We start from the raw sequence: 23,570 nt of genomic DNA, 5'->3' as shown, positions 1-23,570 counted from the left end.
TCGGTGGTAGAGCGAGCGAAAGAAAGGAAGAAAGAAAAGAAGAGAGAGAGAGAAAGAGAAAGAGAGACAGGAGGGGGCGCCTTCCCGAAGTGGACTAAAGGACAAATTAAAGAGGGCCACTGAGCGCCCGGCCAGGCGGGCTGTACAATTGGAGGATATGATCTAAAAGGAAGCCGCGGCGCAGCTCTGGAGTCTTTTCCTCGTTTCCAAGTTCCCTCGGTGGCTAGCAGCTGGGACATTCTGTGCAGATCGTTTTATTATTAGTGCTATTATACACGCCCCCCCACCCCACACCTCCTGTTTGTGCTTCTTTATCCCTCTCTGAAGTATACTGTACACCTTTTTGAAAGTTTCGTTGAACCCCGTTTGGAACCACACGCCGGGACAGCGGACAAATTACAAAGCTCTCCTGCAGCGAGCGGATCATGTACCAGGATTACCCCGGGAACTACGACACGTCGTCCCGCGGCAGCAGCGCTTCTCCAGCTCAAGCAGACTCCTTCACAAGCGGCAGCAGCAGCAGCACCATCGGCAGCCCGTCGTCTGCCTCCAGCTACCAGGTACAGTGTGACGGTCCGCACGAAGGCGCCGGGGATGTTCTGTAAAGTCTTCGAAAGGCGCTATATGAGGTGTCCTGTGTATGCTGACTCGCTGATCTCGTCTTTGGTTTCGTAAAGTTACACCGAGGCCGGCTGACAGTGACGACCGCTTTGATGTTTCCGCCTCAGTCCCTATGGCCCCCCGATTCGGTGCGACTGCCAGTTTGGGTGGCGGGAGCGCAGCGGGCAGCGTCTTGTATGTTGGGTCACTTTCAGTCCCTTTATTCCTTTGCACCTGTTCCTTTATATATAATGTATATAGTGCCTTACATCCCGCGCGCCGTCACTCGCCTTGCATTGTTCTATATAAATGTAAAGAATTATTATTATTATTATTATTATTATTATTGTTATTATTGTTCACCCTTTGGCGGAGGCTTCGTTTGTCTTGGGCTGCAGAACGGAATGTCGGGATGTCAATCGAGAGCCATCGCTCCCTTCCCCGATTTCCTTCGGCTGCTCCGTGTGTCATTTAGATAGATAGATAATTTATTAATCCCAATGGGATTTGCATGGGGAACACAATGAGGTGCATCGATCAAAAGCGACTGTGTGGTTTTGACGAAAAAGAAGCCCAGCAGTTACGTTTTTGTTTTCCTGGTTGTGACCACAAATCTCGAGAGATAAGGCGAGCAAGCGTGCGGGTGGGCGGGCGCCTCGATCGGGAGCGGACTTTGACCCCTCTACTAAAAGTGGGTGGCGGACTGGACTGTGTGTGTGTTTTGTGTGAATTTCTCCTCCGCTGCCCACCTTTCAATCCTCCATTCAAGATAACCGTCCGTGCCTTACGTTTCGGAAGATGTTAGCTAATCAGTGACCCGAGAGCGACAGTGCGAGCCGCCGGTGTCCGCTCCTCCATAAAATGTCTTGGAAGGGAAGTCAATTCGAAAAGGGGGTGCCATCCTGGTGAAATTAAAAGGAATCGAGTTGGGGGTATCAGGTGAGGTGCGGCAGGTCACTCCAACGTCCTTCCAGTTCGCTCCTCGGACGCGGGAGTCGTGGTGGCGACGGCCGGCATCAAATGTCCTCGTTTTGGCAGAGAGTTTAAATGAACTCCCCGTGTTTCCCCAAATATGTGCCATCCTCTTCATGGAAAAGCGCCCTCCCCACTCAACGAATAGATGGAATACCTGACATGTCCCGTCATCCCGGTTTATAGGAAATGACGAGTCGACTTCAGAGAAAGAAGTGGGAACGAGTGAAGGAGCCACAGGTGGAAGTGCCGGTGACAAGGACACGAAGTTTCTTTGGGCTGCCGCTTGGAATGGCGAAACCTGGGCAGCTGCCGGTGAATGGGCGCGCGCGCGCGTTCCCGCGTCTATGTGTGTGTGTGTGTGTGTGTGTGTTAATATTTCATTATCCGAGTGTGTAATTGTTGCCCTGCTAAATTCAAAACGTACTGGCGTGTCACTGCAACTCTTTGCGATTATTTTCTATTTATTATTCCATACATTAAAAACATAATTATAGGTGCCGTCGAAGGCCCAATACGAAATAAAGTGTAATTGGTTGATGGAGTAAAATAAGCAGAATATTTCGTAAAGGTGGCACCTTCGGCCCTTGAGGTAAGGACTCTCGATCACGGGAAAGGGTTCGGGTGCGGTGGTCTTTGCGTGCCCTTCTCCAGCGCAGCTCCTACCCATTTCAAATGGAGCGACCCCGGCAGCCTACACGGGCACCTCCAAGAATGGAAGATAGCAGGCAACGGCGGCATGAAGTTGGCACACCGCAAGGGCATCTTTACGGAATGCCGCCACGTCACGTCACGTCCATTTTAATAGCAGAGCACCGCTGCGGGTTTGGACGGCCGGGCTTTGATTAATAAAGTGCGCTGCGTGCAGAACAACGTCGAGAAGTATAATATGAGTTTGTGGATGGGCACAGATATTGAATATCTCATCTCTGTTTCGGGTGACGATCACGAATATTGAATATATGAGCTCAAAATAGCCGTTTATTACTGTATTGGATGGTTAAGCCTTGTTTTATATAGCGCCTTTTACGCCATATGCCATCCAGACCCTCCTGCAAAACGGGTGTTGAAAAATCACCGAAGTACAACATGAATTCTGAGTGGATGGATGAGTAAAGCTGTTGACAATATGAGTTGTTTATTATAGTTTTGTTTCTATAGCGCCTTTTACACCATAAGCGAATCCCGTCTTCCTGTAAAACATCGTCGGGCAAAAAACCACAGAAGTACAACCTTTGAGTGGATTGATGGGTACAGCCGTTTAATGTATGAGTTCAAAATAGCCGTTTATTACTGTATTGGAAGTCAAGCTTGGTTTCATATAGCGCCTTTTACACTGCAAGTCATCCCAACCCGCCTGTAAAACAGCGTCATCTTGAAATCACCGAAGTACAACATGAATTTTGGGTGGTTGGATGGGCACAGCGATTGAATATCTGAGTTCGGTAAATAATTCAGATAAAGCAAATAAATGTCATTTTGTAACAATACGCCTAAATGCGCCTCCGCTGCTTGTTCAGGACGAGGTGCACGCACAGCTCGCTCTTAACTTTAATCCCAGCTTGCAGTTTTTGCAGCCTCCGCTCCTTATTTCTTTTCTTCTGTCTCGTTATTCCGCCTAAGCCCGTCATTCGTTTACTCGCTTTACTTTGATTCAGCTGTCCATTTTATCCAAAGCGACTTGCGAACCATTACACGAATAGCGTACGGAGACATTAATTGAGATCGGACAACAGAGTTGCGCATGCGCTCACCACTGGGCTCTCATCCCAGTCCGTTTTGTCTTCCGCATCCTCAACAACAACAACAACAACATTTATTTATTTATTTAGCACATTTTCATACAAAAAGTAGCTCAAAGTGCTTTACATAATGAAGAAAAGAAAAATAAAAGACAAAATAAGAAATGAAAATAAGACAACATTCAAGGCGCGCAAGGTGGGTGACAAGGCCCCTCGAAATTGTTCCAACGTGGGCGGATTCGCTATAATGTCCTGTATGGACCGACAGTCCACGTGACAGGGTGATGTTTTTGCTCTGAACTTTCAACTCCCTTGACGATGAACTGGAGTGCAGAAAAGGGATGGATGGATGGAGTGTATAGCGGATTGGGTCAGTTTGGGAAAACGTGCAGGCGAGTGCGCAGGGAAAGGCGCTCTAGTGTTTAAAACGTGAATGTCACGAAGGAGCAATGGGGACTCTGATTGGGCAGAAACACGAGCGGGGGCGCTATAAGGAAGACGTCACTCGACGTCACCCTGCGTCTCATCCAATGCTGTCAAGTATCTCAATTCCTCGAAAGCCCACCGTTGGACGCTCCCCAAATTTAACTGCGCTCGTCCACACACCCTGAATAATGGGGCGGTAGGGCATGATTTTGTTTGGGTGGGCTCTGATGGCACCGATTGGTACAGATGGTCAGACTCTCTGGACTACATGGGCGGTAAGTGACCAGTACTTTAAAATAGCGACCCGCACTCTGTGGCGACTCCTAGAATCCAATGGCACAGTACACGGCGGTCTTATTTGAAACTGTGGTGGTCCCTGAGTTCGCCATGTGCTCGATTCGAAGTCTCTGACTGGGATCCGTTCACATTGCAGACATTTGGAAACTGATCTGTGGTTCCAGTAGCGCTCACCATGGGAAAACCGCTATGGAAGATCGAGGGGTTACTTGATGACACCACTTCCATTCAGACCCTCCATCCTGCCAAAGAGACAGAACTTTATTTTACCCCAGGGAAAAAGTTAGCTTTTTACAGAAGTTCTTTAAAGAAATAGAAGTGATTTAAATAAATACATTTACACAGACATACACACACTATGTATGGTCTGAACACACATCAGCATGACTAAAAGGAAAGGACATTTAAAAGGAAAGAAAACTTCTGACTTGGCAGGCCCAGTAAGGCGTAAATAAATAAATAAATAAATTAACACGCAACTGGTGTGATGAAATGTGAACGAGCAACAACAAAATATACAAAGGAGCGTTCAATGCCACCTTTAGCGAAAAACACATTAATACAAAAGTGTCCAGAAATTTGGCATAAGCGTGTTGAGCCTGGGAAAGGCGCTATATAAATAAAATCTATTATTATTATGATTATTTATTATTGTAACTGGCCCAGTCCGTCTGCGACCAACTGGCGTCCTGTCCAGTGTTGGTTCCTGATTTGCGCCCAGTGATCTTCTAAACTGGAGACCAGGCTGGTTTGAGAGGGTTCGAGACGAAAGTGGTGGTGACAGCCCCCCAAGGACCCACAACACCCCCCCCCCCCCCCAAATCCTCGCTCGTCCAAACTGTTGCCCCTGCTTTGTAAACGTTTAACGGGAGGTCACAGGTGGACTCCGCCGTGTTTGCCAAGGCCCGTCACTCCAGGGCAGGTAAATATTCGGTCTTTGCAGCCCCCCGATGCGCCATAGGGTCTTTTTTTTCTTTAACTTTTATGATAACAAAGGCAGAAGTGTAAGTTAAAGATGGAAGTGACGGCACTGACTCTGCCTCCTTCTTTCTGGGCTTCATGACCCACAGGGCCCGTCTTGTGAAGCGCATTCATAGGGCTTACATCAAAAGGCGCTATATTCAATCAGGACTGGTTACACTTCCGTAACTGAACACACAACTGATGTGACACAAAGTTAACTAGCAAGAAAAAAAGAATATAAAAGGCGCGTTCAACCGCGGATTCTCCATGAGCGCTTAAAGCCCAGGGTGGTACGGCCAAGCCCATCGAGTTCTCTGGAAGTCTCCTGCCAGGACAAGCTGCTTTGAATAGCCGGGCACATTCCAGAAGGGTTACACCCTTGGGGTAAAACGAATGACGTGCACCATAAAGCGCCTTACCGCTGTGTAGGGCGCCATATTAAACACCGATTGACGGGACTCGTCTGTCGCTGCGCCGTCCATCCGTTTTTTTTGTTTTTTTTTTATAAACTGCGCCGGATTGGGTTAAAAAAAAAGAGTCGGGGACGTGCGGAGCGGGCGCGCGCCTCAGCAAAGGAGAAGGTGCGCCGCGAGGAGACGCAGGAACGCAAAACCGCGCACCCCCACACCCCCTCCCCCGCGATTTCGCAAGCCTGACTTCAGCCATCGCGACTGCTCTCTGAGGTAAACTCGTTCGTCTTCTTATTTTTCTGCCTCCTTGTGGGATTACAGCAAAACCACCCGGTCGGCTGATCTCAACTTGTTTTGAAGAAGCGGCCATCGGCGCATTACAGCGTGTGGTCAGCGCGAGGCTTTAACAGCTGACCGAGTCTCAATCGTGATTGGCTGAGGATTAAACCGCGGGCTTTCTGCTGACCAATTGGCTCGGCTCTGAACGCTCATGAAGAATCCCCCTGACAGACACGCGAGTTTGCTAGTGGGCAGCCTTTATTTACTTGTATGGCGGACGTCTGCTCCCTTGATCTCTATTACATTTTCATTTTTATTAATTATTCCAATTACCGTACAGCTCAGATTGTGCATTGAGGCGTTAAACTGCTGCCTTACTCTTCCAGAATAATAATTAATAATAATAGGGCGGCACGGTGGCGCAGTGGGTAGCGCTGCTGCCTCGTAGTTGGGACACCTGGGGACCTGGGTTCACTTCCCGGGTCCTCCCTGCGTGGAGTTTGCATGTTCTCCCCGTGTCTGCGTGGGTTTCCTCCGGGCGCTCCGGTTTCCTCCCACATTCCAAAGACATGCATGTTAGGTGGATTGGTGATTCTAAATTGGCCCAAGTGTGTGCTTGGTGTGTGGCTGTGTGTCCTGCGGTGGGTTGGCACCCTGCCCGGGATTGGTTCCTGCCTTGTGCCCTGTGTTGGCTGGGATTGGCTCCAGCAGACCCCCGTGACCCTGTGTTTGGATTCAGCAGGTTGGAAAATGGATGGATGGATGGATAATATAATAATAATTAATAATCATGCTCATTTGACGGCCGGCTCTGTCCATGGCGACTTACAACATCTGACATACAATTAGTTACTTTCCATCTTTTTTCCAGTTTGAGCACAGGCAGGTGAAGTGACTTGATCATGGTCACACAGTGTCAGAAGCAGGATTTGAACCCACAGTCTCTGGGTGTAAAGTCAAAAGCCATAGCCACTACAACACAGAAAGATGAGTCCAAATGACTTGTCCCAGCGTTGTCCATGCTGGCCACCTTCCACATCTGTTTTGGATTGTAAAGGGGTTGACTATATTGGTTGTGACTCCTGAATTGTATATCCGCCGTATTGAAAGGACCGTGTCTGTGTTATTCCAACAGATGGCATATCAGATGGCATGTGAATTTCCCCTTGGGATTAATAAAGTATCTATCTATCTATCTATCACAAGCATTAACTCTTCTGTTACAAATCTCATACCAAATGGCATTTAACAGAGACATATGCACTGCATTTGTCTTTCTAACAGATGGCACATCAAACACTTATATAATCAAATGAATTGCATTTGTTATTCCAGCAGATGGTGCATCACAAACATTAACAGTGATTTTAAAAACCCCATACAAAATGGCATATAACAGAGACTTATGCATTTTTCATTCCAACAGATGGTGCATCACAAACAGTAACATTGCTTTTATGAATCCAATAACAAATGGCATTTAACAGTGGTCTATGAATTGCACTTGCCATTCCAACAGGTGGCATGTCACAAACATTAACATTGCTTTTACGAATCTGACATCAAATGGCATTTATCAGAGACACAGACATTATATTTCTCATTACAACAGATGGTCCATCACAAGGCTGCCATGCTGATGCACCATCTGCTGGAATGACAAACACAATGCACTTTGTTACTACATGCATTACAAATTCCAAAAGATGGTGCATCACAAACGTTGATTACTTCGATTTCAACCCACCTTAGACGGGTAGCACATCGACTTTTGAAATAAACATAAAAATCAGAAGAGCTCAAAAATTTACCCGTTACAATAATTGGAGCCCCCAGATCTGCTTGGCACTTATGAATGAATGAGTGCAGCTGGGCATCCCTTCTGGTGTTGGGTCTTGGCTCATGTTCACTATACTCCAGTTAAACTACTGGGATTAAATTAGCATTAGCAGGTGGTCATTTAGCCAGGCTGAGCCCCCAGCGAGTAGTGCTGGGGGGGCTTCAGAGATTTGTCTATAATATCCATCTTCAGTAGCAGTAAGCCTCTGGTCTATATTCCAGCAGTTATGATTTAGTTAATATACAACCCAAGGGGGACCACCCACCCTCACTTGGAGGGGCTACAACCCTGATACCTGCTAATCCTAGAAATGCCCCTGCCCCCCCACCAGCTGTCATGTATCCTTTTACTTTTTGTTGGATTTTTGGGAGTTTGTCAAATCATTCCCACCTTCTAGTATTTCAAACGCCCCCTTTGCCATTGTCATCTGAGGCTGGGGTTAATACGGTCCGACTCTCTGCCAATTCTATAAAATCTAATTGTCTGAGATTTAATTAAACCTACAATTAGTTTGGGACACAGAAAAAAAAAAGTTTAGTTTAAAGAAGACCCTCGTAGCTCCACGTTTACATTCCCATCTGTTTCTAATGGGAAGAATTTCAAGAATGGGGCCACAAAAGACATGAAGTGTTCATTTAATGGCGCATAAAGCACGCTGGGCGGCAGGTGGCGCAGGTTCAAATGTCCGGAGTGTGATTGCTCTCCCCGAGTGCGCATGCTCCGCCTTCCTCCCCACAGTCCAAACTCACTCGGTTAGGTAGCCTCGCGATGCTTCAGTGGCCCTGGTGTGTGTGTGTGTGTCAGGGACTGACGCCTTGTGCACGGGTCGGTCCTGCCTTGGATACAGTGCTTGCTTGGATGGGCTCCAGCTTCCCCACGGCCCTGCTCTGGGCAGATATCCGGGTTATGGATGAATAGATGAAAGGGGCTGAATGGAAACGGGGGTCATCAGGTAACCTCTCCATTTTACATGACAGGGTTCCATAGTGAGCACTGGTCCCAAATATCTGGTTTGGTTTTGGAAGATGGATGGATGGCTAAAGCACAGCCGGACAATGAACAGGCGATCGAGTAAGAGCGTTTACTACCAAAAGTGAAGTCGGACACACAAGTCATTTGGCGGGGCCCTCGATGTCCACAGCACGCGCCCCTAATTGTTTGACCCGCTCGGCATTTCGATTTGTATTTTTTTTTTGCTGTGGGGTCTCAAACGCGCGTCATCCAGCCCGGGAAGGGGCGCCGCTCTCTGGGTCGCAGTTCGGACCCCACTGCCACACCCCGGGCGTTTTCTGTCAACTTGGCTCGCAGGATGTGCAGTGAGAGCAGCCAAAGTGTCGGGCTTTTGCGAAAGAGCATTTCGTAACGTGTTTGCTTTTTCAGACTTCCAGAGTTCGCTTCGCCTCCCGTCAATGACTGACCAGAAAAAAAAAAAAAGTGCGGCCCACGGCGCCCGACGTGTTACAAGGGGGCTGCCATCCATCATTCGCACTCGTCACACCTTTTTCCAGCTCCTTTTTATCTTCAGCCTTTTATTTTTGCTTATTTTTTCCTGCCCGTACAATCGACTGTTCCGCCCTTTGCTCTTTCGCCTTTTCCCAGAAGTGACGGAGTTTCGTTCCCGTTTGCAGCCCTCTGGCGCCACCTGCTGCCTCCCGGCGGCAACAAGCGAGCTACTCGGAGCCGTCGGGCCCCTCGTGATCGGCGTCACGTCAGCATGGCGGGCTTTGCCTGGCCGGTGATTCTCAAATTCGTTTTTCTGATTCGTCGATGGGATTTAAATGATGGCAGCGGCTTTATGTGTTCAAAAATAAATCCCAAATAATGACAGAAAGCCGGAGATGTTCAAACCTCCGTGCCCAGCATCAGAGATGCCATCGAGAACGTGGACGTCAGCGGTTCATAACTCGCTCCTGGTTTCCCTTTTTCATTTTTCCCTAACACTCAATTCCTGATTTTGGTCTTTCCAAGGGACTTTCAGCTTGATTCACGTATTCACGCTGATCCCCCCCACGCTTGACCAGTGAGTGACGTGCTGGGTCTGCTGGGCACGGGTGTGCTGGATGTGCCAGCTGTGGTGAGAATGTGTGTGGATGGGGGGGCTTGACATACCAAGTGGCCTTTGATCCCACACAATTCATTTCTCTCGCCAAACTTCTCATTCTCCCTGCTACTAATAATAATACATTGTATTTATATAGCGCCTTTCCCATGCTCTCTCCCCTTTTGCTTGTAATTTGCTCTTGTTGTGCCTTAACACACAAACTGGATAAGCAGATTGGAAAATGGATGGATGAATGGACAGGTGGATGGACTCTCATGCAAGCAATGACGAAGAATGGAAGGGTGGGCCCATGTAAAGAATAATGAAGAATGCAAAGATGGTCAGATGGATCGGAGGAACAGATGAATGGGCAAATAAAAGAATGGATGAATAGACTCTTCCTGCCTTGTGCCCTGTGTTGGCTGGGATTGGCTCCAGCAGACCCCCATGACCCTGTGTTCAGATTCAGCGGGTTGGATAATGGATGGATGGATGAATAGACTCTCCTGCATGCAATAATGTGGAAAGGATGGATGGATGGTGGGTGGATAGATGAATGGACAATAATGAGGAATGGAAAGATGGACAGATAGATGGATGGATAAATGGGCTCTGATGCCAATAACACTGAGAGCCTGATTAGTGTCCTCCTAAAATTCACTTTGAACAAATCCAAGATGTCCTCTTCTGTCCAGCCTGAGGACATTTCTAGTAAAACCACAGATATTCAGTCACCCTGTTCACCCATGTCCATGGGCCACAACGGGCATTCGCTGCCAGCCTCGCTCTGCCTTTTGTTTTTATGGTTTTTATATGTCCCTGTGGTGGACTGGCGCCCCCTCCAGGGCCATTTGCTGCCTTGTGCCCAGCGCCCTATGACTATGAACTCGGTTCAGCAGATCTGATAAAGTTCACCTTCTGCCACTGGTGTCACTGGATCTCTGCAGACTGAAGTGCTACTTGTCCCCTTGGGTGACTTGGAGGGCACTGGGCGTGATTGGTGACCAAATTGCTTTTTGCTTTTTAAGTTGTGCACTTCATCATGGGCTCTGAGGGGGGCGCACTTCTCCATTTTCTTGTTTTGCTCTCCTGTGCTGACACCTCCTGGGATTTTGGATTTGCTGGAGGGACACCAAGTGCCACGTGATTGTGCTGACGGACTGCATGCATGGAAGATGCATCTTTGGTGCCCACCTGCCCTCCTGAGACAACCCACAAGTGAGCTGCTCGGCCCTCCACTGGCTTGATGATGGCTGCCTGCTCTTGATGCCCTGTGGTGGCTCCTAAAAACTCGGGGCTTGAGGCTCTTTACTGGACTGGCTTCAGGTCATTACGGCTTAGGAGTGAATGACCAGTAGCAGAAGTGGCCACCCTGACCACTTTTGGCTTTCCAAACTTAAACATCAGAATCCTTCCATCTGCCACTTTGTCTCTTTGTATTTCCACCCAGGGGATCGGATGCTCTTCCACCCGTCCATCTGTCCTTTTGTCCAATCCATCACTTTGTGTTCTGTGAGCTCCATCGGCCTGCCTGTCCTCCCATCATCCAGACTGCCGTCCGTCCCTCCATTCTTTCGTCTGTTGGCCATTCCAGTCCACCATTGTGATCATCAGCCCTTCATTCCGTCCATCCATCCATTTGTCCTCCTGTCCACCAGCCCGTCTCTGTCTCTTTGTCCATTTGTCATTTCTGTACACCATTATCAGCACTGGGGCTGCAAAGTTTGGAGTCGCCCAGAAATAAAAATGAATAATTTTACAATTAATAATCTTGATGTGACGTCCCTCATCCTCATTCTGGGTACTTGCTGAAGTGGCCAGTGGGCACAGTGGGCACAGAGCTTGTTGTTCGAGTCAAGTGGGCTGCTCTGTGATTTATTTATTTATTTTTTCTCTTAACACCATAAGCACCCCATCTGGTCAGCAGCAGGGTCGTGTTCAAGTGTAAAGGAGAAGAAATCCGCTGACCCCCCCCACCACCCTGTGGCCCCCTCATCCATGCAGGTGGCTTCTGAGCAGCTGCCAGAGGTTTCCCGGCAGTGATGGCTGCGTATTTATTGCCGCTTCCCGCTCCTCTTTCGTAGCGTCTGGCTTGGCGGCCCGTGCATTCTTTCCTCTGGACGTGACTGGGACTTGTGAACAAAGAGGATTCCATGGGCGGGCGGGCGAAGGGGGGGGCGCCAAGTCCGGCAGCGGGGCATTGGGGGGGGGGGCAGGGAAGAGGGTGCTGCCTTTGCTCCAATCCCACACTGCCCTGCGCCCTTTTTGACGGGAGCCTGGGACGTGCGGTTTTGCTCTTGACGTGATTTGTGGTCAGCAGTGCTGGTAAATATTTTGGAGTTTCACAGGGAAACAAAAAACAGGAGTCGGGCGGAAAGGGAAAACACAAAATATAAAAACCGACAGCCACGCCGTCTCCTCGTGCCGAGGCCCCCCACCCTTTTATAGCGCCTTGCTAATCGGACCTGACAGCTGTGTGTCTGGATGGCAGAAATATGTGCCAGTGACATGCTGAGGGGTGCAAATCAAAAGTCTTACTGGTGCCCTCTGTGCCACCCTAGCAGCATGCCAGCTGTTTACATCTCTAAACGTTTATCTAGTATACAGTGCCTTTCATTTCAATGTATCAGTTGTATAGTGAATCACATCTGTCTCTCTGTTATATAGTGCCTTTAATCTGTGTACCGGTTATATGCACCATTTCATATCTATCTATCTATCTATCTATCTATCTATCTATCATATAGTGCCTTTCACTCTATCTATCTATCCATCTATCTATCTATCTATCATATAGTGCCTTTCACTCTATCTATCTATCTATCTATCTATCTATCTATCTATCTATCTATCTATCTATCTATCTATCATATAGTGCCTTTCACTCTATCTATCTATCTATCTATCTATCTATCTATCTATCTATCTATCTATCTATCTCATATGGTGCCTTTCACTTCTATCTATCTATCTGTCTACTTTAATCAGCTTGTCTAATATAGTGCCTCTCACTCTAATGCCAGGAGCCTTAAGAGTACAGAGTGACAGAATTGACCATAGGGTGGCATGACAGAAGGGTGACTTTGACTGGCCTGTACATTACAGTAGAAGGCTCTCCTTGATGGAGTCCAACCACACCTTATGCCATCCCTCTTGCTAACATGACATCACTCTGTATAGCGCCTTTCTGATGTCTAGGACAGTCTAGGCTTATAGCTCCTCCTGGGCTGGTCAGTTTGCAGAGGGATGCCCTATCAGATGCCCCCTCCAATGCCTGCTCTTGCTCTCTTGGCTCCATTTTTGCCCTGGCGATGTAGTGTGCTGCAGCATAGTGAGGCACATGGTTGGCACTCTATCCCCTGTGAAAGGCACTATATGGCATGAATTCTGTCAGGAAAGTCTCCCGTCCAGACCAACTCCTGAAAAATCGAGTCCGTTTTGAAGAGAGGTGCTGCTTCCGTGGTTGGTGCTTTCTCTTAAATGTGTCTTGCCACCCGCTGTTTAAAGGAGTGTGTGGCCAGGACTTGTCTTCTGGACGGGGGTATGAAGTGACTAGAAGCCAGTCTGCTGCGTGGGGCCCTCTGTGCAGGTGTCTTTTGTCAGGGTGCCATTCAGGGTCTTGTGCCAGCCTAGCATTGTTCAAAGTGATCAAGGCTGGGAGCAAACATTGCCCGCTAAAGGCCTGGATTGCTGCTGCCTGGAGAGGCTCTGAGTCACCTGAGTTGGGTATCAGTTGGTGGAGATGCCAGGGTGCCAGCCTCCAGGCTTCTGGCTGGAGTTTATTTGTGTGTCCATCCTACTTGTAGGGGCTCTGGTGTTGTCTGGGGTCTTTCTGCCTTACTGCTCTGTCCATTAGACCCAACATTTCCATTTAATATGGAGCCTTTCATGTTTGTGCTCCTTCTGCCAGTCATTAATGTGGGCATACAAAGCAGGAATCACAAAGTGTTCTGAAAAGAACAAAGTGAAAGATTACAGGGAAAGATGCTGGGGTTGGTGTTTTAAGATGTCACTGTCACAAGTGGTCACATGAGCTCTGTGAAGCCCACTGCCAGCATGTCCTCAGAACACCTCATCCATCACACATGATTACCACCATAACAAATGAACTCATTGTAGTGTGATGGTCTCTTGGCACCATCACTGAGGGGCACTGACTGGCATTGAGGGTGTGAACTGTGAGCGCCATAGCTCAGTTACTTGAACCACAGGCAAGTGCGCCCCCTACTGTAATGATCATACACTGCACTGTTTGGGGGTACATAGCTCAATGACTGATGTCATAGATAGGTGCGCCCCCTAGTGTACTGAATGTGCAGTGCAGGGTATAAGAATGCCTGGAGTCCATCAGTGAAAGTACAGAGCAGTGCTCCCCCTAGAGGACTGAATGTATGCTGTGCAGTTTTAGAGTCTGTAAGGTCAGAGCGCCTCCTTTTGGGCTGGAGGAGCATGGCAGGGTTTGGGAATGACTCGATTCTAACTCTGAAGCTAAAGAAACAGAGCAGCCATACTATTATAAATGAGAATTATAGAGTTTGTGAGTGGCTTGATTCCTTTACTGAAGTGACAAAACAGAGCGCCCTCTACTGGACTGGGGGTGTGCAGCAGACTTCAGGAGTGTCTCGGGTGTGCATTGCAGAGTGGATGTGTCTTGTCGCCTTCTTTATAGCTTTACATCAGAGTGCCCTCTACTGGCAGTGAATGTGTACAGCAGGGTTTGTGGGTGCTATAACTCGATCACTGAGGCGCCCCCTACTGCACTAAATATGCATTGCAGGGTTTAGGAATGCCTTAACTCCATCACTGAAGCTGCAAAACAGAGCGCCCTCTACTGGACTCGATATGTGGTGTAGAGTTTAGGGGTCTCTAATCTCCATCGCTGTATCTAGAGGTCAGAGCACCTCCTGCTGGACTTGGGGATACATTGAAGAATTCATTTGTCTTGACCCCGTCTTTGTATCTACACATCAGAGTGCCCCCTACTTGCACTGAATTGGTACTGCAGGACTTGAGAGTGTCATAGCTCAGTCACTGAAGCCACATGCAAGTGCACCCCCTACTGTAATGAGCACAGAGTGCAGGGTTTAGGAGAGCATTGACTCCTTCACCACAGCTAGTGCCCCCTAGTGGATTACATGTATAAGTTTAGAGCGTAAGGTCTGTCACCTTATCTTCAGGTCTGAACACACCCCCCCTACTGGGCTGGATGTAACAGAAGGACTGATGAGTGCCTCAGTTTTATTCCTGAAGCTTCAAAACAGGGCGCCCCCTAGTGCCCAGAATGTAAATAGCAGGGTTTAAGAAGGCCTTGATTTCATCTCTGAAGTAACAAAACAGAGCGCCCTCTAGTGGATTAGGTGTGTGATTTAGAGTTTAGGAGTCTGTAAGCCCCTCACTGTATCTACAAGTCAGACCACCCTGTCCAGCTGGACTAGGCGTGTATGGCAGGGTTTGGCTGTGCGCTGAAGTGCCCTCTGCTGGAACAACTTAGCAATCTGTAAGCCCCCTACTGTGTCTATGGGTGACAGCACCCCTACTGGACTGGATGTGCTTTACAATATTTGGACCTGTCGTCACTGGAGCAAATGGCTTGAGCGCCGCCTTCTGCACTGAATGCACAGAGAAGGGTCAGGGAGTGTCTTGGCTCCATCACAGAGCGTCCTCTTGTGGAATTAATGAGCGATTTACAGTTCATTGAGCCTGTAAGCTTCATGATTGTCAGAGCACCTCCTACTGGACTGGACGTGTATGGCAGTGGTTCTCAAACTGTGGGGGGGGGGGGCGCGAAGTAACAAAAAGGGGGGTGCGAAGATATGAAAAAAAGAAAACAAGAATCGAAAATATGAAAAATCCATCTATTGAAACCAAAACAAATGAACTTAAACTACACTCTGATACTAGAAAAATAAATATAGAGTTAGATAAAGGTCGATAAAAGTTAAGTAGGTATAATAAAATATGCATCTATGATATATCATTAATTAAAAAGAACAAATTGGTATTAGTGGGCTCCTTTCAAAAAAACGTTAGGGGGGCACAATTACAAAAAAAACTCGGGTCGCAAATACTTAAAGGTTGAGAAATGCTGGTGTATGCCATGGCTTGGGAGAGTGGGCGCACAGGCCAGAGTGCCCTCTAGTGGACTGGTGGAGTACTGCAGAGTCTGTTGGACTTATTGTTGAAGGTTGAGCCGCTGCCTTAACTCCGAAGCAGGTGATGGAAGTTGCTGTTTGACGAGCTGTGGACAACCAAAGTAAAATCTGTAGCAAGAAGTAGAAAATTAGCTGTCACCCACCTAGATGGGCATGACTGTCCTCTGTGTCTGGGCAGTGAGTTTATTTCTGTGATTGTCAAAGCCCAGTAGCCTCTAATATCTCTCTGAGGAGTCAACTGCTGGCCGAGTGCCCTTTGAGTCTGACGTTATGTTGTTTGTTCTTGAGTTCAATAAAGTGCCATTAGTGAAATGGCTCTGCCCACTGATATAGCGCACTGTTGTCACCTGTTGACACACGCAAGTAAACATTTCCTTCTAAATGGCTTTCCTTGAACTGAGCGTTCTATCAGTTAAGAGCAGGCAGCAGATGATTTCCTCTCTGTGATAACGGCCGCCGTTCCTAATTAGCAGCCTTGAAGAGCCATCATGGGCAGCGGCAGCTGGCAGAGACATCACAACAACAGTGACATTGGTGGGTGTAAGCGAGGGGCTCAGCAGAGAAGGAGAGCGCTTTAAACTGGCTGGCAGGGAGGGGGCGCTGTGGAGTTTGGGCCTCTGACTGCTTTTAGGCCACTAAGGCAGAAATTACACCCCCTACTGGGGGCTTCAGCTGCAGGCTTGTCTCTGCACCCTTCATGGCACGTGGCACCCGTCATTTTATCAAGCATCCTGACAGAAATGGGCAAATGGAGACCATGATTATTGTATGAGTGGAGTTGAATTTTTTAATGTAGTGTATTATATAGTGCCTGTGCACTGATCATCATCATCATAATAATAAAAATAATTTATTTATATAGCGCCTTTGCCAGCTGACGCTGGAGTTTCCATTGTTTAGCTCCACTACTCATAATAATATTATTATTATTATTAATAATAATAATGCTACTTTATTTATATAGCGCCTTTCCTTGTTGACCACAAAGTTTCCATTTTTGTACCCCCAACCTCATTGATAATAATTATTAATATTTATTTATATGTTGCTTTTTCCCAGCAGAATCCAGAGCTTCCATTGTTTAGCAATGCTAGCATCATCATCATCATCATCATTTATTGATATAGTGCCTTTCCCAACTGACCCCAGAGTTAGATCCAATCAAACTCCTCCACTTTTGTCTACTAATCTTAAAGCACTGCTGAGGTCCAAAATGCAGTGATAGTTTTCTCAGTGAAAGGCACTATATAAGTCAGCCTTGAAGTGTCTCCCCCTTTTGTTCTTCTCATGACGCCAACTCACCTTTTCTTTTTTCTTTTTGTTCCTGTAGAAATACCGCCTCGACATGCCAGGGTCCAGCAGTGCCTTCATCCCCACCATCAACGCCATCACCACCAGCCAGGACCTGCAGTGGATGGTGCAGCCCACAGTCATCACGTCCATGTCCAGCCCGTTCTCCCGTTCACATCCTTACAGCACGCCGGGTGTCAACAGCCTGGCCCATCATGGCCATGGGGCTCTGCACCGACCAGGAGTCATCCGTTGCATCGGGGACACCAGGGGACGTCGTAAGAGAGACGAGCAGGTAAGAGTTCTGGGGTATCACGGAGTGGGTACAAACCTGGAGGAAAAAGAAAAAGCCATGAGTTTAATTAATGTTTAGTTTCTGTGACAAAAATGGGGCTCCACAGCACTGATCTGCTGGAGCACAGAGAGCTGTTGGGGTCACCTTAATGACAGAGACAGGGAAGGACTGGAGCTTATTGAGGCTACTGGATGTGCAGAGCTGTGAATAGTAAGGCGGAGTCCATCTGTAGGACACACCTCAAAGGTGTTTGATGTGGAGTGGCGGGGTGGAGTCAGCCTTGGGACACACCCCCATAGGATAGGTCTTTGAAAAGTGCGGGTCTGGATTGGCATGCAGGTGGAGCTGTGAAGGGCAGGGTGAAGTCAATCTTAGAGACACACCTACAAGGGTGGAGCTTGTGGGAAGGGCAGGTCTGTGTGGGGTTGGGGGCGGTGCTGTGAGTCTTGGGGCACTCGCCTTAGGATAGGGATTTTGAAAAATGATGTCTGTTTAGGGTTGGAGTTAATTTTAGGGGCGTTCACCTCCCTAGGGCGGGGCCTTTGGAACAGCAGGTCTGTTTGGGGTGGAGACGGAGCTGCAAATGAAAGGGTGGAGTCAGTTTTAGGGGCGGAATTGATAGGCAGGGCTTTGGGAGGAGGAGGAGGCATAGCTGTGAGTGGATGGGCGGAGTCTGTGTCAGTGGCACCTCCCATAGGCGGGGCTTTGGGACAAGCAAATCTGTTTTAATGAGGAGGCCAAGCTGTGAGTGGCATAGAGGAGTCCATAACAGGGTAGAGCTTTATGAAGAGCATGTCTGTTTGGGGTGGAGTCAATTTTGGGGCACTCCCCCCACTGGGTGGGGCTTTGGAAGGAGAGCTACATCTTTGTGAAGACATGCTGATCCTATGAAGTGCCTTGTCATGGGGGACTGAGGCCACCAAATTCCACTCAGAGTGACCTGTCAGTGAAATGGCTGACACCTGAACTGTGTGCCTTGCGCTCTGTGTCCACCCTCATAGCAGACCACTGTCCATTTGCCTCCATGTTGCTCCCAGAAACAGAGGACTGATTCCTAATGCTTTGTGAGGGTATTTTCTAATGAAAGGCGCTATATTGACTGAAAGTGCACAGTTCTCAAGCCACTCTTTGGTTTTGTGTTGTGTAGCTCACACCAGAGGAAGAGGAGAAGAGGAGGGTCCGGCGAGAACGTAACAAGCTGGCGGCGGCCAAGTGCCGCAACAGACGGCGGGAGCTGACAGAGCAACTGCAAGGGGTAAGTGGGCCGCAGACCGCCCTGCACTGAACCTCCACACCTGGGGGCAGCTCCGTCTGTTTGAGTACCGCCGGCTCACCTGCTTTTGCTTTCATTTCTCCAGGAGACGGAGAAGCTGGAAGAGGAGAAAGCCGGCCTGCAGAAGGAGATCGAGTGCCTCCAGAAGGAGAAGGACAAGCTGGAGTTCATGCTGGTGGCCCACAACCCGGTGTGTAAACTGCCCCCCGAGGAGCGCTGTGTCCCACAGACCTCGCCCATTTCCCAGTCGTGTCGTTCCGGGGATTCAAGCCTGAAGGCGATGGTGGTGGTGAAGCAGGAGCCTCTGGATGAATACGACGAGATGATGCTGGAGAAGGCGCCGAGGTCAGTCATCAAGCCCATCAGCCTGGGAGGGGGCATGACCTCGTACTTCTCGGAGGCCGAGTCCCTCAACACCCCGGTGGTGGTGACAGCCACGCCCGTGGTCACGCCCAACGCCTCCAGCCTCATCTTCACGTACCCCAGCGTGCTGGACCAGGAGAGCCCCACCTCCCCATCAGAGTCGTGCTCGAAAGCCCACCGCCGGAGCAGCAGCAGTGGAGACCAGTCTTCAGACTCGTTGAACTCGCCCACCCTCCTGGCGCTCTGAAATGCCCGCCGAGTGCTCTCCCCACCCCCCCTGCCTCGCACCCTTACACAATCAACTGGATCAGGTGGTCTGATGGCCCACCGCTGAGTGAACTTAATGGGCTTTGATTAAATTAAGAACAATATCGATATACACACATATGAATATATATATATATGTATGTATGTAAGTGAGAGGAGATGCAACTAAGCGAGAAGAGAAGCACAAGTGTGCCCACCTTGGCTGATGAGCATTTCAAGGGCTTTGCTATTTGCATTTGATGGAAGGATTGTGGCAAGGAGCCTATCAGACTGGGGAGGGGGGGTGTGGTGGTGGTGGTGGTCTACACAAAGGATTACAGCGCAGGGTTCAAGGGACCGCAAAGCGGAATACAAAGAAGTGAATTTCCTAGTTTGCTATCTTCCTCTCCCTCCTCTGTTTTGTAGGCAGTAGCGCCCCCTATCTGCCCCTGCAGTTTCTTATTTTATTTTACTCCTTTTTTTCTTCACTAAGGAGACTGCACCAGGTTTTTCTGTCCCCTGATATCGGTCACATTTATCACAAAGTACCCTCGGTGCCCCCCCCCTCTATCTCTACCTTGTCGACCCCCCAAGATGTCCGTCAGCCATTGTATTTTTTTTCTCTCCTCTTTTCCTGCTCATCATTAAGGATTTGGCCTTTGAGATTTTGAAGGTTGCAGGTTCAAATCCCACTGCTGCCTCCATGTGTGCCACGTTGTGTAGACTGCCCAGGTCCTCCCTGACGCTGCTGTGCCCTACTAGTCGTATCAACCACAAACCAACAAGCTGCTGTGTGAGTGGCCACATCTGGCTCGTCTTCTGTTCAGGCTTTTAGAAGAAGGACCCCCCCCCCCGCCCCATTAACCCTTCCCCTCCCCCACATTTTTGATATTGATTTTTTACATTTTTTAATTTTTTTTTTTTACTTTATTTTTTCTTTCTTTCTTTTCTTTTCACAGACGCTGAACCCTCAAGAAACCTGCTGCTAGCGTTTAAAAAAACAAAAAACAAAAAAAAAAAAACTCATGGGGCCTGGTGACGTCCCCAAGCACAGACGGGCAAAAAGCCCTCACAGAGGGCATTTGTGAGCCCCGCCTCCCCCCGGGGGGGGCGTGGCCGTGCAGCTGAAGAGGCCGCTGGCGCCTCTCCCTGGCGGAGAGACGAGTGGCCCCCCATCCTGGGGCGGCGGGGTCTGTCAGGGTGTGCTCTCTGTCTGCCACTTTTCCCTGTCACTTTGGTGTACATTTCAGTGGGAGTCTGCTTTTAAAATGTGTGCTTTTTTTGTTTGTTTTATGGACTTGTGATTTACTGTTTTTGTTTTATTTGTTTTTTAATAAAAATTTTAAGATGAACTCTGGTGCTTTCATTACAGACTCCAGCATGCTGGGAGTGAGGAGGCGGCCTTTTGGTGGTCTCCATTTGTCCATTTTCTAACCCACTTTGCCAATAGGGTACCAGTGGGGACCATCCCTGGACAGTTGTTTGATCATGGTGGTGACCCTTTACTCCCATTCATACCAAAATGCCCCCCCAATCCCTGCTACAGCCCTCATATGTTTTATACAGTTACATGAATAAGTAAGTGCACCCCATTGTCCACGCATTTGAACAGGACAACCTCATACAGACAGTGCTACAGAGAAAGGTGATCTTCTTGAACCAATGACACATCAAACTACCACAGGGTCTTCACTCTCATAACCTAAATGAGCAAAAAGGCTGACTTGTCAAGTGGAAAATGGAAGTTCACCCCTCCATTTCTCACCACTTCAGATCCACCACATCAGAATCGGGAGTTCCAGACGAGGTGGCAGTGATTTGAACCTCCTTATGGAGACTGCAGGTCGGTCACCGAAATCGAGGGTCTGGTGTTCTCTTTGCTATTGACGTGTGTGGTGTCATCACACCAACATCAAAAGAGGCCCTCACAATGAAAGTTGTGGATGCCTAGGAGCAATTTCAAAAGATCACCAAATGATTTGAAATCGGTCATTTCACTGTAAGGAGAATCTTCTACAAGTGGCGTCCATTTCAAAAGACTGCTAATCTCTCCAGGACTGGCCGGTCCAAGAGCTGACCATTTGAAGCTCAAAAGTCTCCAAGAACCCCAACATCTCATCTCGTGGTAACACAGTCCAGTACAGCAAATGCAGCTGATTTCCCAAGATAAGGGGCTTCCTGAATATCTTACTGAGCTCCAATTGTCACATGCGGGTTTGTAGTGACCGAGTACAGCAGACCAAGACGGAATCACACGAGCGAGCAGGCGCAGGACAAGAACCTAACACCAGGAGAACGGTAATCCCAAGTGGCTGTGTTGGTAACCCAGATGAGGGTGAAGCGTCGACACAAACAGACACAGATGACCGCGATCCTCATCGGCGATGTTCAGGGTTTTTGTTTTAACTTGCTGCCTAAAATTCATCGTCTTCCCAACAACCCCTCCAGAAATCTGAAGCTACTCAATGGCAAAATATTACTGGGGATGCTGGGATTTGTAGTCCATTTAGGTGGTGCGGCTGCAACTTAATTAGACAAATAATAAATGAACAGAACTTATATTATTGGAACATGATGAAGAATCATGAAATGAACACCAACAAGAGAACGAGAGTCAGGGACGAGCAAATAGAGGAAAAGGTACAATTAACTCATATATTACTGATAATGTGTCTAATAATATATGCACAATAATAATAAGAAGAAGAAGAAGAAGAAGAAGAATAGAACCTGGTGCATCCATTCCACTGTTGCTAAACTGCAAACGCAGCACCCTGAGGCACTTGTGCTAATCTCTGGAGACTTTAACCATGTGACGCTGGACAAAACATTACCTGCCTTCTCCCAGTATGTGGGTTGTGACACCCAGGGAAACAGGACTGTCGACCTACTGTATGTAAACGCTAAAGACGCATACAGCGCCACCCCGCTGCCTGCGCTTGGGAAAGCAGATCATAACCTGGTTCTGCTTCAGCCTCACTACAAACCAAAAGTGAGGGTCCTACCTGTAACCACACGATCATTCAGGAAGTGGACCCCGGAGGCAGAGAATACTCTGAGAGAATGTTTTGGAACTACAGACTGGGATATCCTGCAGGGATCACATAGCGAGAACATTGAGGAAGTTGTTGACTGCACTACTGACTACATCAACTTCTGTATGGACATTGTAGTTCCAGTAAGAACTGTACGCTGCTATGCTAACAACAAGCCATGGATTACAAGTGACATCAAGGGCCTTTTGAATCAGAAGAAAAGGGCTTTTAAAGGCGGTGATCAGCATGAGCTCAAGCGCGTGCAGAAGGAACTCCGAGTCCAGCTCAGGGCGGCAAAAGAGCAGTACAGGAGAAAGCTGGAGCAGAAGTTGCAGAATAACAGCATGAAGGAAGTGTGGGATGGGATGAAGATCATCACTGGCTGCAGCTCGAAGCGGGGTACCACCATCAAGAGAGACGTGAAGAGAGCAAACCAAATGAACAACTTTTTTAACAGGTTTGACCACCCTAACCCACTCTCACTCTCACCTCGGAGTACTGCACTCTCTACACATCCTTCTGCTGATACCAGCATAGGAGAGACATCCCCACCCATAATTACAGCAGCGCAAGTGAGCAGAGAGCTGAGGAGACTTCGTGCCAGCAAAGCAGCAGGTCCAGATGGAGTATCGCCACGACTGTTGAAGGTCTGTGCATCGGAGCTGGGGGGTCCTCTACAGCGCATCTTCAACCTGAGCCTGGAACAGGGGAGAGTCCAGAGGCTTTGGAAAACATCTTGCATCACCCCAGTCCCAAAGGTATCACGTCCTGGTGAGCTGAATGACTTCCGGCCTGTCACTCTAACATCACATGTGATGAAGACCATGGAGAGGCTGCTGCTTCACCACCTGAGGCCACAGGTCCAACACGCCCTCGACCCTCTGCAGTTCGCATACCAGGAGAAGGTGGGAGCGGAGGATGCCATCATCTACATGCTACACCGATCCCTCTCCCACTTGGACAGAGGCAGTGGTGCTGTAAGAATTATGTTTCTGTTCTTCTCTAGCACCTTCAGCACCATCCAACCTCTGCTCCTTAGGGAGAAGCTGACAGAGATGGGAGTTGATTCATACCTGGTGGCATGGATCGTGGACTATCTTACAGACAGACCTCAGTATGTGCGTCTCGGGAACTGCAGGTCTGACATTGTGGTCAGCAACACAGGAGCGCCGCAGGGGACTGTACTTTCTCCGGTCCTGTTCAGCCGATATACATCGGACTTCCAATACAACTCGGAGTCCTGCCATACGCAAAAGGTCTCTGACGACACTGCTATGGTGGGCTGCATCAGGAGTGGGCAGGAGGAGGAGTATAGGGACCTAATCAAGGACTTTGTTAAATGGTGC

General features: G+C 48.5%; 1 protein-coding gene across 1 annotated transcript; it reads left to right on the top strand.

Annotated features, from left to right (window-relative positions):
- The first annotated feature begins 307 nt into the window (after window positions 1–307).
- On the top strand, window positions 308–19,470 carry fosl2 (FOS like 2, AP-1 transcription factor subunit). The gene is made up of 4 exons (XM_051925419.1): window positions 308–560; window positions 17,053–17,307; window positions 18,455–18,562; window positions 18,666–19,470. The coding sequence occupies exons 1-4, from the start codon at window positions 426–428 to the stop codon at window positions 19,188–19,190; spliced, it is 1,023 nt and encodes a 340-aa protein (XP_051781379.1). The 5' UTR covers window positions 308–425; the 3' UTR covers window positions 19,191–19,470.
- The last annotated feature ends 4,100 nt before the right edge of the window (window positions 19,471–23,570 follow it).

Source organism: Erpetoichthys calabaricus, chromosome 3 (assembly GCF_900747795.2).
Source record: "Erpetoichthys calabaricus chromosome 3, fErpCal1.3, whole genome shotgun sequence".
NCBI lineage: Eukaryota > Metazoa > Chordata > Cladistia > Polypteriformes > Polypteridae > Erpetoichthys > Erpetoichthys calabaricus.
Note: the sequence above shows the minus strand (reverse complement) of the source record. Positions and strands in the feature narration are given on the sequence as shown.

Excerpts from the sequence above, each read along its gene's own strand:
- fosl2 (XM_051925419.1), top strand. The coding sequence starts at position 426 with ATGTACCAGGATTACCCCGGGAACTACGACACGTCGTCCCGCGGCAGC. Across the intron at positions 561-17,052 it reads CGTCTGCCTCCAGCTACCAG|AAATACCGCCTCGACATGCC; the intron begins GTACAGTGTGAC and ends TTGTTCCTGTAG. Across the intron at positions 17,308-18,454 it reads GTCGTAAGAGAGACGAGCAG|CTCACACCAGAGGAAGAGGA; the intron begins GTAAGAGTTCTG and ends TGTGTTGTGTAG.